The sequence below is a fragment of the Miniopterus schreibersii genome (assembly GCF_964146895.1).
Source record: "Miniopterus schreibersii genome assembly, chromosome: 3".
Classification (NCBI taxonomy): Eukaryota; Metazoa; Chordata; class Mammalia; order Chiroptera; family Miniopteridae; genus Miniopterus; species Miniopterus schreibersii.
Genome location: NC_138103.1, coordinates 12,448,979 through 12,465,117, shown reverse-complemented (window position 1 = coordinate 12,465,117; position 16,139 = coordinate 12,448,979). Strand labels below are relative to the sequence as shown.

General features: G+C 46.0%; 1 protein-coding gene and 1 pseudogene across 7 annotated transcripts in view; one reads left to right on the top strand and one right to left on the bottom strand.

Annotated features, from left to right (window-relative positions):
• TFAP4 (transcription factor AP-4) overlaps positions 1-1,365 on the top strand; it is a 36,930-nt gene extending 35,565 nt beyond the window's left edge. For all 6 annotated transcript variants that reach the window (XM_081132512.1, XM_081132509.1, XM_081132510.1 and 3 more), the window contains one exon: positions 298-1,365. In XM_081132512.1, the coding sequence (XP_080988638.1) occupies positions 298-492 (195 nt within the window). In that variant the 3' untranslated portion in view covers positions 493-1,365. The remainder of the gene's footprint in view (positions 1-297) is intronic.
• Positions 1,366-3,753: 2,388 nt separating this feature from the next.
• Positions 3,754-15,988, bottom strand: LOC308554495 (transmembrane emp24 domain-containing protein 9-like; annotated as a pseudogene). The gene is made up of 4 exons: positions 15,910-15,988; positions 12,574-13,188; positions 4,104-4,234; positions 3,754-3,843 (listed from the first exon to the last, which is right to left on the bottom strand). The product of its transcript is annotated as a transmembrane emp24 domain-containing protein 9-like (transcript).
• Positions 15,989-16,139: the final 151 nt, after the last annotated feature.

The window sequence follows — 16,139 nt, the reverse complement described above, 5'->3', positions numbered from 1 at the left end:
AGACCTTTTATCAGTGAACAGACCAACTTTGAAATATATAAATAAATGAAAGATGCTGAATAAATGAAATATATAAGTAAATGACATGAAAGGTGACCTCCTAGCAGCGCTGCACTGTCATCTCCAAGGGGTTTTTCGGCTCAGCAGAGGGGTTTGCTACCCCTGACTCTGGCAGGCCGCCTGCTGCTCTGCCAGGCTTACGTCTGGACCTTTCTTGTGTGTGTGTGTGTGTGTGTGTGTAGAAATGTTGGCTGTGTGTGTCACTCCAACCATCCTCACTGCAGCCTGTCCCCCCAGGCGATCCAGCACATTGAGGGCACCCAGGAAAGGCAGGAGCAGGAAGAGGAACAGCGGCGAGCTGTAATCGTGAAGCCCGTCCGAAGCTGCCTGGAGGCCCAGGCCTCTGACACTGCCTCCGATTCGGAGGCCTCAGACAGCGACACCATGGACCAGAGCCGGGAGGAGCCGGCTGGGACTGGGGGGCTTCCCTGACCACCCCCCAGCCCTCCTCTCCCTTCTGGGGGCTGGAGGGGGCCGGAGCAGCAACAGGGAATACATTCGGGCCAGCGAGTGAGGAATTTTTACAAAATTACGACGTCATTTGGGTCTCTTTTATGACCTCTTTTTCAATACTGTAAATCAACCTTTGAGCGAAGGCCACCCAACCTGAGGTCCTGGGGGCTGGGGTGGTGGGAGTGTGGGAGCACCGGGACAACTGGGGCTGGGCCTCACCCGCGGGGCTGGGGAAGCTGACACTTGAGGTGCCTGGCCTCTCTCTGCCAAAAAGCATTTTTTTTTTTTTCATTTAAACATGTTTTTAAGAACAGGGAAAATCAAACAAAACCCCAACATATTTCTGCCCTCCCCAGAGCCAGCCCTACGACCATCAGTTTTTAACTCCCCCTTCCCTCCTCTTTTTGGTTTTCTTCTTTCTCTAAGCACTTAATGGGTTGGGGGTCTGGCTGGGTCAGGACTCTCTGGGGGGTCCGGGGTGGAAGTTGCTTTTGGGGTTTGCTGCTGCCCTTTTGCCCTGCCTTCCCTTCCCCACCTCAGCACTAGGATTTGCCACTCTCTACCACCAGCTGGCCTCCACCTCTCCCTCCAGGTTTCCCATCTTTGACCCCCCAAAATGTCTTTGTCTCTCTTTTTGTTTTGTTTGTGGGGTTTTCTTTTGTTTTGTTTTTGTTTTCTTCTTTGTTTGTTTGGTTTTTTGTTTTTGTTTATTTTTTGGGTTGTTTTTTTACAATTTCGAGGTCTTTGTGTTCAAGGAGAGCTATTATATTTTGTTAAGAAAAGGGGGGGGGGAACCAAGAGGCCACCATGCCTTTATAAAGAAACGAAATAAAGTTTGTACTTTGTTTTTTAGATTGTGCTTCCTGGGTGCCCATTGTCCTGAGTTGCTGAGGAAGGTTTCCTGGACTATAGATTATGGGATGCTATTTGGGCCCACCAGAGGGGATTATATGTGGGTGAGCTCATGATGGCTCCCCCAACTTGTGTGTGGTATTGCAATGAGAAATCGGGGTCCTCACATTCGCTGGAATTACTCTTGAGTATTCTGCAAAGATGGGAGATGGTATTAGGGGGTGGGAGGAGTGGCTCCCAACTCTTTGGTGGAGGAGCAAGAAGAGAATGGACAACCAAGCCATAGGTTCCTGTCTCCTAGAGAAAGGACACAGGCTGTTCGGGGTTCCTGGTTGATCTCTAGGCTTTGCTACTTTTTCAACTTGTGTAACCTCCCTGAACATCAGCCTCTTCATCTACAGAAGGGAAGGGAACACTCCCTCATAGTGTGATGTTTTATTTTTTATTTTTATTTATTTTTTAAATATATCTTTATTGATTTCAGAGAGAGGAAAGGCGAGGGAGAGAGAGAGAGATAGAAACATCAATGATGAGAGAGTCATTGATCGAGCCCGCAACCCGGGCATGTGCCCTGACTGGGAATCGAACCCCGATCGCCTGGATCCCAGGTCGACGCTCAACCGCTGAGCCACGCCTGGCCGGCCTGGTGTGATGTTTTAAAAACTCAGGCCCTACCCAGCCGGGCGTGGCTCAGCAGTTGAGCATCGACCTATGATCCAGGAGATTGAGGTTTGATTCCTGGTCAGGGCACATGCCTGAGTTGCAGGCTCGATCCCCAGTGGGAGGTGTGCAGGAGGCAGCCGATCAATGACTCTTCATTGATGTTTCTCTCTCTCTCTCTCTTTCTCTCCCTCTCCCTCTCCCTTTCTCTCTCTGAAATCAATAAAGATATATTTAAATAAAAAAAAAATAAAGATACATTAGAAAAAAAAAAGAACTCAGGTCCTCAAGTTGGTCTGCAGTGGTCAGTTCCACTTTGGGCAAGCTATATGTATATATATATATATATATATATATATATGATTTTTTATGGATTTTTAATTTTTAGAGAGGAAGGGAGAGGGGGAGAGAGAGAGATGGAGAAACAACAATGTGAGAGTGAAACATCAATCTGTCTCCTGCATGGTCCCCTACTGGGGATTGAGCCCACAACTGGGCATATGCCCTGACTGGGAATCGAACCAGCAAACTTTTGGTGCACAGGGCAATGCCCAACCAACTGAGCCACACTGGCCAGGATGCCACTTATATTTGAGCCTGTTTCTTTTTTGAAAGTTGGGAATAATAAAAATAAATAAGGGAGCCTGCCCGGGCATAGCTCAGTGGTTAAACATCGACCTAGGATCCAGGAGATTGGGGTTCGATTCCCGGTCAGGGCACATGTCCGGGTTGCGGGCTTGATCCTCAGTTGGGGGCATGTACAAGGCAGCCAATCAATGACAACTCTCATCATTGATGTTTCTCCCTTCCTCTCTCTGAAACAAAGATATATTTAAAATAAAATAAATACATAAAGGAATAATAATAATTGCACAAGGGCAATGCATGTTATGGGGGGTAGGAGTGGTCCTGTTAAGTCCTTAATCCTCTATGACCAGAGAGCACTTCACAATGTATTCTTGGCCTGCTTTTCCCCATGCTCACACTGTGCCAGGTACAAGGGGACTGGGGCCAGAGTGGGATAACAAGTTCACTTCTCAGCCCACAATGAATGCCTCCAGGCATGAACTTGAATAGAAAGGCAGATGGGAGCCTGCATTTTTAAAAACTTTTATACATTTTTTAAGGTGAAATTCACAAAATCGACCATTTTAAAGGGAATGATTCAGTGGCATTTAGTACATTCACAGTGTTGTTCAACCATCATCTAGTTCCAAAATATTTCCATCACTCCAAAACGGACTAAATCAGTCTCCCCATTCCTTTTTTCCCAGCCTCCTGCAAACCACCAACCTGCTGGGGATTTTTTAGTATTTGTAAAAATTAAAATTAATTTGCATTCGGTAAAATTCACCGAATTTTTGGTTGAGTTTTGACAAATGTGTACACTTGTGTAACCACCACCGCAATCACGATACACATTCCCTCATCCCGCATTCCCCCCAGGTCCCTTTGTGCTCCACCCAGCTCTAGGTAACCATTGATCTAGCCCTACAGGTTTGCCTTTTCCAAAATATAAGTGGAATCATACAATATTTAGCATTTGGAATCTGGATTCTTAGCATTGTATCTAATTTTTGGGGTATATCTGGCTAAATTTACATAAGTTGAATACATGTCTGAGGGGAGGGACTTATCAAGAATCTGTACTTCCCAAGGCCAGTCCAGCGACCCCTTTTGGCCAGGTGCAGGGCGAGCCGCACGGGCTCCGTGCAGTTCCTGAGAGGGTCAACAGAGAGTGCCGGCGACCCAGCACACCTGGTCCTGCCACGGCGGAGGCTCCTCCTTCTTCCGGTGCCGCCCCGGACTCTGCAGTTTCTATAGGCCAAAGGCGGGGCTTAGGGTGGGGCCAAGGAAAGTCCCCTTCCCCGGATCGGCAGCGGCGCGCCAGGAGGCCGTAGGCTGTCACACCAGCAGGCAGCGGAAGTCGGGGGTGCGGCCCCTGGCCCCGCCCTTTTCCGGAGTCCCACCCTCCCGTCCGCCGCTTCGGCGCGCATGCTCTTTGTCACCCCAGGCCGTCTGGCGCGCCGTCCTCTGGCCCCGCCTCCGCTCCCGCGCCGGGAGGCGCGCTCACGTACGCCCCGCGCGCAAGCGCTGCAAACGTGCGGCTCCAGCGTGTCTTCCGCGCGGAGGCGCTCGCCGACTTCCTGCCGCAGCGGCCAGCCCAGCCAGAGGACGCGCAGTGTGGCGCCAGGCGGTGGAGCCCGCGCTGTCGGGAGGAAGTCCGGAGCGGCGCACACGTGACTTACGACGATCTGGAGGCCGCGGTATAAAATGTGGCATTAATTTTAATAACGTTATTAATTTTAACACAGAGTATCCGAAACATTGTTGTGTCAGCACAAATGAGGAATGTAAGAAACCACACGCTAGACGCTGGGTGTGCTCGCCTCCGCCATGGGTCCAGGGCCCGGTCAGTGGCCACTCGTGGAGTAGCGCAGGTCCAGCCCTGGGAGCACATGGTGGTTAGAAAGTGCACAGTGTCCTGCACCAGGGCAGGACTAAGAAGTGGAGAAGATGTGGGAATGTTACGGAACTCATGGGGTTTGCTGCTTGGGTTGCTCTACTCAAAAAGGACGGGGGGTTATCCTGAGGTAGTTTTATTTACTTGCAGCAAGTAAAGGAGATGGGGTTCATATCCAAAGATGTGCCACCTTCAGGGGAGGCTTGGCCATTGCTTGTATACACTATTTGGTCAATTGTATGTTGACTTCTTTGAAGTTGGCTACTTTCATTCCTTGATTTCCTGTTTGCTCATCCAGTTTACAGCTGCAGCTACAAAAGACTGTGCTACATTTTAACATTTAGCAAGAAGTAACATTTAGAACTGGCCAGACCTTGAGACCCTTGTCCTATCTAACAGGAAGGGGTTCATAGAGGATTTCCTATACTAAGAAGCTTGGACTTTATTTTTTGTGAAAGGGAGAGGGGTCTAGGAGAGACATGATGAACCCAACACTTAACAAAACCATTTTTAAAAACCTTTCTTTGCTTAGTTGATGTGGCTCAGTGGTTGAGCATCAACCTATGATCCAGGAGATGGAGGTTCCATTCCCTGTCAGGGCACATGCCGGTGTTGTGGGCTCGATCCCCCAGTAGGGGGCGTGCAGGAGGCACCCGATCAATGATTCTCTCATCATTGATGTTTCTTTTTCTCCCTCTCCCGCTCTCTCTGAAATCCATAAAGACATATTTAAAAAACAAAACAAAAAAACCAACCACCCTTTCTTTGAAGTATTTACTGTATAATGTACATTCAGAAGAGGGAGCATAGTTTGTGTTTAGTTCTGTGAATTTTCACAAACTGAATATACAACCATGTAGCCAACATCCCACCAAACCCTCAAGTAGTTTTGTCACCAGAAAGGGGACCTGGCCCTTGAATTCATGCAGGAAAAATTTCACAGCATGAGTCCAGATGACTATGAGGGAAAGTTTATTAAAGCTGGGGACAGTAAAACAAGAAAGGGCTTAGCATAGAAGAAGCATCAGGAGAGCCTAGGCTGGGCTGCCTTAGCTCTCTGGGAATTCAGAGAAAAGGGGACCTTGGGAACTGTTTCAGGGTTTAGCAGGGGACGAGCTGCCGCTGCCTATTGCTCCCCTGGTTGCAAGCCTCGTGGGATATTTTAGAGTCTGGGAGATGCATGCCTGTGGGGGAAGAAGTGGGGAGAAGAGGGGAAAGGGAATGGTGGGGGCTACTCCCCAGAGGGAGAGCACACACTATGTCCTTTGTCTTGACCATTTTATCTCTTTCAGGCAGGAATCTTAGGGGAGGTCTCTGGGGAAGGTTTTAGCAGAATATTCATAACTTTTCTAGGTATACTTCTTCAGGGTCGTGGTCTTCACTGATTGATCAGTGCCAGGGCAGGGGGTTGTTAGTCACTGCAGCTCATCCTGGTATCTCCTGCCTGGTTTTACTGCTTTTCTGCATCTGGAGCTGAAATATGACTGAGGCCTAGATGTTATCTCTAGGGAGGTAGCCTTCTGTATCTGCTGCAAATTGCTTGGCCAGTTTGTTCAACTATCTGTCTATTTCCCTATTCCATTTGTCCTGCCTTACTGGCCTGTCACAGTTTGTCTTTTAAAACTTTTTTTTAAAATTTGGGAATAAATAGCCTTAGCCACTTTGGCTCAGTGGTTAGAGCATTGGTCTGCGGACTGAAGGTCCCTGGGTTTGATTCTGGCCAAGGGCACATTTGGTTGCAGATTTGATACCCGGCCCTGGTTGGGGTGTGTGCGGGAGGCAATCAATCAATGTGTATCTCTCTCACATCGATGTTTCTTTTTTTTCTCTCTCTCTCCCTTCCACTCTCTCTGAAAAGCAATGGAAAAAATATCCTAAAGTGAGGATTAAAAAAAAAAACACACCTTAAAAAAAAATTGGGAATAAATATAGAAATGTGCCCAGCCAGGCATGGCTCAGGGGTTGAGTGTCGACCTAGGATCCAGGAAATAGGGGTTAGATTCCCAGTCAGGGCACATGCCCGGGTTGCAGGCTCCATCCCCAGCAGGGGGCATGCAGGAGGCAGCTGATCAATGACGACTCTCTCATCTTTGATGTTTCTATCTCTCCCTCTTCCTTCTTCTCTGAAATCAATAAAGATGTATTTATATATATATAGAGAGAAATGTTCTAGGAGGTCCTGTGTACCCTTCACCTAGCCTCTCCCAGTCCTAACATTTTGCATACTTAAAGTACAACTTAAAACCAGGTAATTGCTATTGGTACAGTCCACGAGAGTTATTCAAATTTATACTACTTTTCCATGCTCTCATTTATGTATGTGTGTACATAGTTCTGTACCATACAGTGCACCAGCAATGTATCAGAATTAGAGTTGCTCTGCATCCTCACCAACACTTGATATTGTCAGATTATATTCTTTTTAAAATAGCCATTCTGGTAGATATACAGTGGTTTTAATTTTTATCATCATAGATTAGCTTTGCCTCTTTTAGATGTTTATACAAATCATATAGTATGTAGTTGACCCTTTAACAACATAGGTGGTTAGTAGCGCTGAGCCTCCATGCAGTCAGAATCTGCATACAACTTTGACTCCCAAAAACTTAACTATAGTCATCCCTCAGTATCCATGGGGGATTGATTTTAGGAACTCCCCCAACCCCCTCCATGGATACCAAAATCTGAGGATACTGAAGGCCCTTATATAAAATGGCGTAGAACAATGCATGCAATCAGCCTGCTGCATCTATGGACTCCCAGCCTCAGATCAAATAATGTTTTTGATCCAGTGTTGGTTGAATCAGAGGGTGTGAAGCCCAGGGATATGGAGGGTCAATGGTATATCCATTGAAAAACATCCTCCTATAAGTAGGCCTGCATTGTTCAAACCCATGTTGTTGAAGGGTCAACTCTATATACTCTTTTCGTCTGGCTTCTTTTGCTCAACATAATGTCTCTGAAATTCATTTACATTTTTGTGTATATCAGAAGTTTGTTCTTTTTTTATTGTTAAGTGTATTCCACCGTATGACTGTGCCACTATTTGTTTAGCCATTCACCTGGTGATGGAATTAGATTGTTTCCAACTTATGGCTACTGTGGATGTATTTTAGTGGACACTACCCCCCAAATCAATTGTGGCAATTTGCCCTGTGCCACCAGTGTGTGAGGTGCTAACGTGGACGTAGAGAATAAGATACATCCTAAGCACGTCCCATTGACCGTCTTTGGTGGTGGTTTCTTTGGGAGGGGGTTGGACATTCTTGGTACCCGGTGGCCTCCTTGTGCCATTTTAAGGGTCTCTGTTAGGGATAAGACTCCCGGGAAATGTCTGCCTTCTCCCATGTTCTCGAGGATGGTTACATTATGCTGTGTCGTTTTTCAGAAGAGCCTCAGAAGAAAGTCCTGTAGAGTCTCCATAGCAGAAATCATTTTACTTCTCCCGAGCAGTTGGTTTGTTCTTATTTTAAGGACGCTGTGAATTGGCAAGTGATCAAGTTACACACATGTGAGGGAACTTATGTATGTAGTGCTGTTTGCTTTTGAATCAGCTTTGTGAATGGCTCCATTTTGTGTGCCTGCTCTTGTGTGGTTTTCTTCTGTTACTTCTAATTCTTGCTTTCTTGCTGTACTTTATGAGTACTGGGAAGCCACCTTTATGCTTTTGTGGCACGGGGCTAGGTTATAATAAAAAAATTTTCCGTGGCCTGGCCGGGCGTGGCTCAGCGGGGCCTTCCGGTGACCTTGGCCTCCTTATTGGTTGATTAACTGGCCTCATACAAGTATGTAAAGTACATGCAAATCCTCCAGCTGCCTCTTGGAGCTGGCTGGCCGCATGGTCCTTAGCCTTATATTTTTGTTGGCTCTGGCTCTACCCTGTTCCACTAGAGTCCATCCCACTGTCCCTTCTTTATCCAGCTGCCCCTCTGTGTTTTCCTGGATGCTGCTGTCCCTGTGGCATTTGTCTTTTTCACTCCTCTTTTTTTTTGTGTGTGTTAATCCTCACCTGAGGATATATATATATATATATTTTAATATATCTTTATTGATTTCAGAGAGAGGAAGGGAGATAGAAACATCAATGGTGAGAGAGTCATTGATGGCTGCAGCCCGCAACCTGGGCATGTGCCCTGACTGGGAATCTCCTGGATCCTAGGTCGGCACTCAACCGCTGAGCCACGCCGGGCTGGGCCCGAGGATATTTTTTTCCATTGATTTTTAGAGAGAGTGGAAGGGAGGGAGAAAGAGAGAGACAGAGAAGCATTAGTGTGAGAGAGACACAACAATTGGTTCCCTCCCCCACGCTCCCCAGATGAGGCTGGCCAGGGATGGAACCTGCAAGTGAGGTATGTTCCCTTGACCGGGAATCAAACCTGTGACCCTTAGGTGCAGAGGTTGATGCTCTAACCACTCAGCCATACTGGCCAGGGTGTGTCTTTTTCACTCTTGAGTTCTGCATGCCCTCCTGTGCCCTAAAATCCTGGGCTAGGATAGGGTTAGCACCATCCCCTGCCTTGGTTCCCTCTCTTCTCCTGCCCTGCTGAGCTGCAGGTTTCTTCTGTTGATTGACAAGAGCACATGCTGACCTAGAGAAGGACATAGGACTGGGGGCTGCAGGGCATGACCAGCCCTAAATCTCATAGCTGTATAAAGGAATGAGCTCCCAAGCCTGCTGTCCCCTCCCACACCCCTGGTGTTGAAAAGGACCTAAGAGTTACAGCTGCAGAGTTTCTTTCTTTCTTTTTAAATAAAGTTTTTTTTCATTGATTTCAGAGAGAGGAAGGGAGAGGGAGAGAGAGATAGAAACATCAATGATGAGAGAATCATTGATCAGCTGCCTCCTGCATGTCCCCTGCTGGGGATCAAGCACGAAACCTGGCCATGTGCCCTGACCGGGAATTGAACCGTGATCTCCTGGATCCTAGGGCGATGCTCAACCACTGAGCCACGCCAGCTGCAGAGTTTCTTGACTTAGGGTCCCCAAGTCACATGTCTCCCTGGGTGCAACCCGTCTCAGTGGACAGCCTCAGAATCAAATTAAAGAGGAAACAGGAAAATGATTTGAAAAGACTGCAGATATTGCACATGTACCAGAGATTAGTTTGTTGATACTTGTCTCTCTCACATTGCCTCTTGCCCTGTGAGAGATACAGAGGATGCTCTGAAAATTCCAGTTGCAAAAAGAATTGGTGGAAATCTCCTGTTCCCTTGTAGGTAGACGGAAATATCAGTGGGTCTGGCCAGGCACTGGGGGCGCGTGGGGGGCTGCTTATTTGAGATTAAGGGAGAGATGGTCTCCATTCCCCACAGGATCCTCATAGTGCCTGTTCCTGGCTGTGGGAGAAAGTTGAGGTGGCAGGTGGGGAGATCAGAGCACTGTGGCTGGCTCAAGACTTTACATCGTATTCAAAACAGCAGAGGTGGTGCTCTCTGGTAGTGAGTTCCCAGTCACTGAAGGTATTCAAACAGAGGCTGGATACATATCTGTCAGAGTTATAGTGGAGGAGATTCCTGATGTGGGTGGGAATTTGGGTCCTTCTAAGGTAGGTGACCTATAATTACTAAGATAAATGGGAAAATACACTCCAAAGAGTTACTTGCTGCACTGCGTTAGTGTTGAGTGTAGAGTGGATCCAGACAGAGGCCTGCATTGTCAGGGTCCCACTTGGTTTTCCCAGCCCCTTGAGGAACTGTTTGAGGCATGGATTAATCTAGCAAGTCAGTTGCTAAAAGCAGGACCAAACCATAGGAACTATGTGAGGGTGAGGACCCTTAGGCTGAGGACTCTGGCAGCTTCTGTTTAATTAATTAATTATTTTTAAAGCACGAACACAGTCCCCCACTACCACAAATTATGCATGAGTTTCCCACACTTGGGAAAATCGCAGGGGGCAGCACATCCAGAGTGAAATGGATAAGCCTCGCCCTGGGAAAACCACCTTCGTGATCATGGTATCTCCCTTGCAAGGTACAGCCTCTGTTTATCACTGAGCTGGGGAAAGGGGAGGTCTTTGCCCTGGGAAAGGGGCATGGTGGTGGTGAGTGATGTTGGATGAAACCAGTGTGGAGATTTCATAGGCTAAGTGAGTCTGTTTAAGAATTTATGACCTGAGAGTTTATCTTCAGTTGAGTCTACCCTCATTTTTAATCTCTCTTATTTTCTGAACAGAGCCTTTGTTTATTCATTTAAAAAATTACGGTAAAAATACATATATATATACACATACACAACACACAACACACACACACACATATATATAACATAAAATTTACCATTTTAACCATTTTTCTTTTCTTTTTCTAAAATATGTCCATTGATTTCAGAGAGAGGAAGGGAGAGGGAGAGAGAGAGAAACATCAATGATCAGAGTCATTGATCAGCTGCCTCCTGCACACCCCGTGCTGGGAATCAAGCCTGCAACCTGGACATGTGCCCTGACTGGGAATTGAACCGCTATCTCCTGGATCATAGGTCGATGCTCAGCCACTGAGCCACGCTGGCCGGGCTTAACCTTTTTAATGTACAATTCAGTGTCATTAAGTATATTCACAGTGTGTGCAACCATCACCACTTACATTCATCACCAGAACTTTTTCATCATTCTAAGTAGAAACTTTGTACCCATTAAATAATAATTCCGGTGCCCCTTCCCTTCCCCAGTCCCGGGCAACCACCATTCTACTTTCTATTTCTATGAATTTGCCTATTCTAGGTATCTCATATAAGTGAAATAATATAATACTTGTCTACTGTAGGCTGAATTGTGCTCTCCCCCAATCCATATGTTGAAGTCCTAACCACCAGTACACCAGAATGTGATTGTGTTTGGAGATAGGGTCTTCACAGAGGTAATTAAGGTGAAATGAGGTCATATAGATGGGTCCTAATCTGATATGAATGGTGTCTATGTAAGAAAAGGAGATTAGGACACATAACACAGACTGAGAGATGAACATGTCAGGACACAGTGAGAAGGTGGCCATCTGCAAGCCAAGGAGAACAGCCTCAGTAAAAAAGAAACCTACCCACACCTTAATCTTGGACTTCCAGCCTTTAGAACTGTGAGATGATAAATTTCTGTTGCTTAAGCCCTGCAGTCTGTGGTATTTTGTTATGGCAGCTCAAGCCTGCTAATACCTTGTACTTTTGTAACTGGCTTTTTTTCACTTAGCATAACATTTTCAAGGTTCACCCACGTTGTAGCATGTATTAGAATTTCTTTTTTCTAAATGGCTGAATGATATTCCACAGTATGGGTAGACCACATTCAGTTTATCAGTTCATTTGCAGATGGACACTTGGGTTGTTTCCACCTTTTGGGTATTGTAAATAATGCTGTGTTCACCATGGGTGTACAAGGATCTGTTTGAGCCCAAACAAGATATATTTACTTATTTATTTCTTTTAGAAGTCTATTTTTTTTTAATTGGGAAACCAATGTAACAAACCTAGGCTTATTGAAAAGGAAATCAGTAACTAAGACTCTGCAGTCCCCATCCCGAGCCAGCACTAAGACCTCTGCTTGCCCTGAGCCCAGTTCCTCAAGCCCCAAAAAGGACAAGCATGTGAAGAACCCAGGGTCAACTCAGGCTACTTTCCTACATTGTAACCCCCCTATTCTACCCTCAATTGATACCCCCATCAGCAGGCTGGGTTTAGGCCCAAGGAGGGAACAGTGAGATTCTCAGGGTGGCAAGGAGTCACAGCTACACCCCAACCTGCTCAAAATCCCAAGTTAGCAAAGGAGCCAAAGAGAAAACTGGCTTGCCCATCTACTCCCCTCCCTCTAGCCATTCCAGACAACAGTCTCACATCCATAATCAGTAACACTGTGATTCTGAGGTGCCAGTGGGGCTCTCAGTGGCTTCAACAGCCCCTAGGAGATTACTGCAGAAGGTTCAGAGCCCAGGGGACAGGGCAGGCATTTGCCCCACCACCTGCTCAGTATTAGCCGGCCAAACTGCTTCCCTCAGCTTGTGCCTGGGGTGCATGTGACCCCTCTCCCTTCCAGACCATCCATGGCTGGGAACCAGTCCTCCTGCCAGAGAAATCAGTTCCAGGAGGCCCCTTCTCCCCCAACCTGGGAGGAAGGAAGGCGACACCAGCTTCTTGACTTCAAAGAAGCTCTTGAGATGTTGCATCTGCCAGACACTGATGGCTTCTAGGATGACGGTCTACAGAATGGGCCACAACAGCATCCGCTGGTTGGTGCTCTTGCTGGTCTGTCAGCAGCGCTCCTCTCGCCTCCGCTGGTAGTTCTGTTCTTTCTAGATCTGCTCCACTTGCTCCATCAGCTGTCGCACTTGTAGCTGCAATTCACTCAACTTGTCTTTGGCACTAATTTCTGTAGTCATTGGTGTGTTCACCCACCCAAATGTCCAAATGAACTCTCAACATGCCTCCAGCAAAAAGGGAATACCAGGTGGAATTAGAATGAAGGTAGATCTGATGCTCGCTGGGTTATGGGACATGAAAGTGAACCTGCCTTCAGAGCCACACTGCCAGGCCAGAATGGCCTTGTCTTCTGGGTCCTTCACCTCCACAAACATGCCAAGCCCAGGGGTGGGCGGCTGGTACTCTTCCCGCTGCTTGTTACACAGCTGCGTCTGGTAGTTTTCTATAACCTTGGTCTTGCCTGGAACCTCCTCAATAAAGCACTTCTCTGTCTCCCTGATGTGAAAGTAGAGTGTGCCTCCTGGGCCACCACACCTCAGGGGGAACCAAACAAGTTATTTCTAAATCAAATGCAGTTAACCCTTTCAATAGTGCTGGGCTCACCTTTTCCCTTCCTGCCTGGGTTGGGGTTTTGTGGCTTTTTCTGACCTTTTAGCCTGTGCCCTTTCTTTGTCCCCATTCCTCCTCCACAGCCCTTCACCCCTTTCCCTGACATGCTGCTTCCTCTCTTTGCCTGATGGTGTTCACTTGGACTGATGGGAAACGTCATGGGTTTTGTGAGTCAGGCAGATCTGGGTTCCAATGAAGGCAACTCCGTTCCTTATTGGTGATGTTGCACTGATCACTTCAGCTCTGAGCCTTGATCTTCTCCTCGCAAAGTGGTGATGTGTCCCCACCTCTTGTAGCATGTGAAGTACTCAGCACAGAGAGGATGCTTCATTTACTTGACTTTCTTTTCTCTTTATGACCATGTGCTACCTCCTCCCCTCACATTGGCCTCTCTCCCCAGCTGTGAACGTGGATTGGAAGACTCAACATTGTCATTAGTCAGGATTCTCCCGAGAATCAGAACCAATAGGATGTGTTTCTATAGAGAGAGGTTTGGGGCCTGGAACGTCTGAAATCCACAAGGGAAGCTGGCAGACTGAAAATTCCAGCAAGTGTTGATGTTGCAGTCAGAAGGCACTCTGAAGCAGAATTCCTTCCTACTCATGGAACCTCAGTTCAACTGATTGGATGAGGCCCACCCACGTTAGGGAGGGTGATTTGTTTTACTAAAAGTCAACTGCTTCAAATGTTAATCATGTTTAAAAATGCCTTTACAGCAATATCCGGACTGATGTTTGACCAAACAGCTGGGCACCATAACCTAGTCAAGCTGACATAGAAAATTAACCATCGCAACTGGTAACTTGCCGGTGCTCTTCAAACTGATCTATAGGTTCATTGTAATGCCAATTAAAATTCAAGGAGGCTTTTTATGGACATGCAAAGTAACTAGAGTAGTCAAAACAACTTTGGAAAAGAAGATCAGAGTTGAAGGATTCACATTACCTGATTTCAGGACTAACTAGGAAGCCGTGGTGATCAAGACAGTGTGGTATTAGTGAAAGGATAGACACATAGATCAATGGAACAGAACACAGTCTAGAAATTGATTCACATGCAGTGGTTAATTAATTTTTTAAAAAGATGCAAAGGCAATTTAGAGGAGAAAGGATAGTCGTTTCAACAAGTGGTGCTGGAACAACTGGATGTCCATATGTAAAAATCAAAATTTCTGTATTTTGCAACATTTTTTATATTTAAATATGTTTTATTAATTTGAGAGAGAGAGAGGAAGGGAGAGTGAGAGAGAGAATGAAACATCAATGAGAGAGAAACATCGATCAACTGTCTCCTGCATGCCCTGCCACTGGGGATCAAGCCTGCAACACCGGCATGTGCCCTAACCGGGAATCGAACTGGTGACCTCTCGGTGCATGGAACAATGCTCAACCAACTGGACCACACCAGCCAGGGCTGCAACATATTTTTTTAAATTTCACAAAATGGATCATAGATCTAAATGTAAAACTTAAAACTATTATACTTTTAGAAGAAATCTTGTGACCTTGGGTTAGGAAAATAATTCTTCAGTATGACACCTGGAGCATAATTCATAAAAGAACAAATTGATACATTGGATGTGATAAAAATTAAGAATTTTTGCTCTTTGAAAGACAAGTGAATAAAAAGGCAAGACACATACTGGGAGAAAATATTTACAAAGACATAGCTGAAAAAGGGCTTGTACCCAGCATATATAAAGAACTCTCAAAACTCAATAAAAGAAAACCCATAAAAAATGGGCAAAAGCTTTCAACAGGCATGTCACAAAAGACACACCAAATATGAACATGGAAACAGTCAATAGGAAGATGGAAATTAACACTACAATGAGATATCACTACACACCTATACAAATGACTAAAATTTAAAAGACTGACCATATCAAGTGTTGGCAAGGATGTGGAGGAACTGGTAGTGGGAACATAAAATGGTACAATCGTCTTCAAATAAAGTTAGACACCCATGATGAGACCCAACCATTCCACTCCTAGGTATTCACCCTAATGAAATGAAAGCATATGTTCATACATTTAATTGTAGACAAATGTTTATACCAGCCAATTGGTAATAGCCAAAACTTGGAAACAACCTAAATGACTCTCAACAGGTGAATTGATAACAGATTGTGGTACAGCAAATCCTCACTTAACATCATGAATAGGTTCTGTGACTTTAAGTGAAACAATATAGTCAAACTGGTATTACCATAGGCTATTTTGTGTGTGAACACTGGATATTTTATTAAGAAATTCCCCTAGCTAGTTTGGCTCAGTGGTTAGAGCGTTGGCTTATGGACTGAAGGGTCCTGGGTTCGATTTCGGCCAAAGGCATGTACCTCGGTTGCAGGCTCAGTCCTCAGCCCCAGTTGGGGCGTGTGCTGCCAGCAACCAATCGATGTGTCTCTCTCCTTCCCTCTCTCTCTCTCTCTTTCTCCCTTCCATTCTCTCTGAAAAGCGATGGAAAAAATATCCTCTGTTGAGGATTGAAAAAAATTTAAAAAAAATTAATGAGAGGCCCTGGCCATGGCAGGGAGCCAGCTAGAAACCATGGGCAGCATTTTCTCATGGTCTTGGGACCTGACTTAGGCTGGGATATTGAAGGAGAAGCCCTCTGGTTTGACATATATTACGCCTTTCACCGCTGAGGGTGCTGGTCTTCTGAAGGCCCTGCTTGTGATATGGCAAAGCCAAAGCTCCATCCCAGGACATCTTCTACCACATGGATCAGATTAGAGTACCACAGGCTAATTGATATAAACAAGAGTTCAGTTCCTAGGGCATCTCATCAACATTATAAGGAAATGAAGTTGAACAAAAAATAACATTACTTGAGGATGTGCTGATGTCCACACAACGGAAT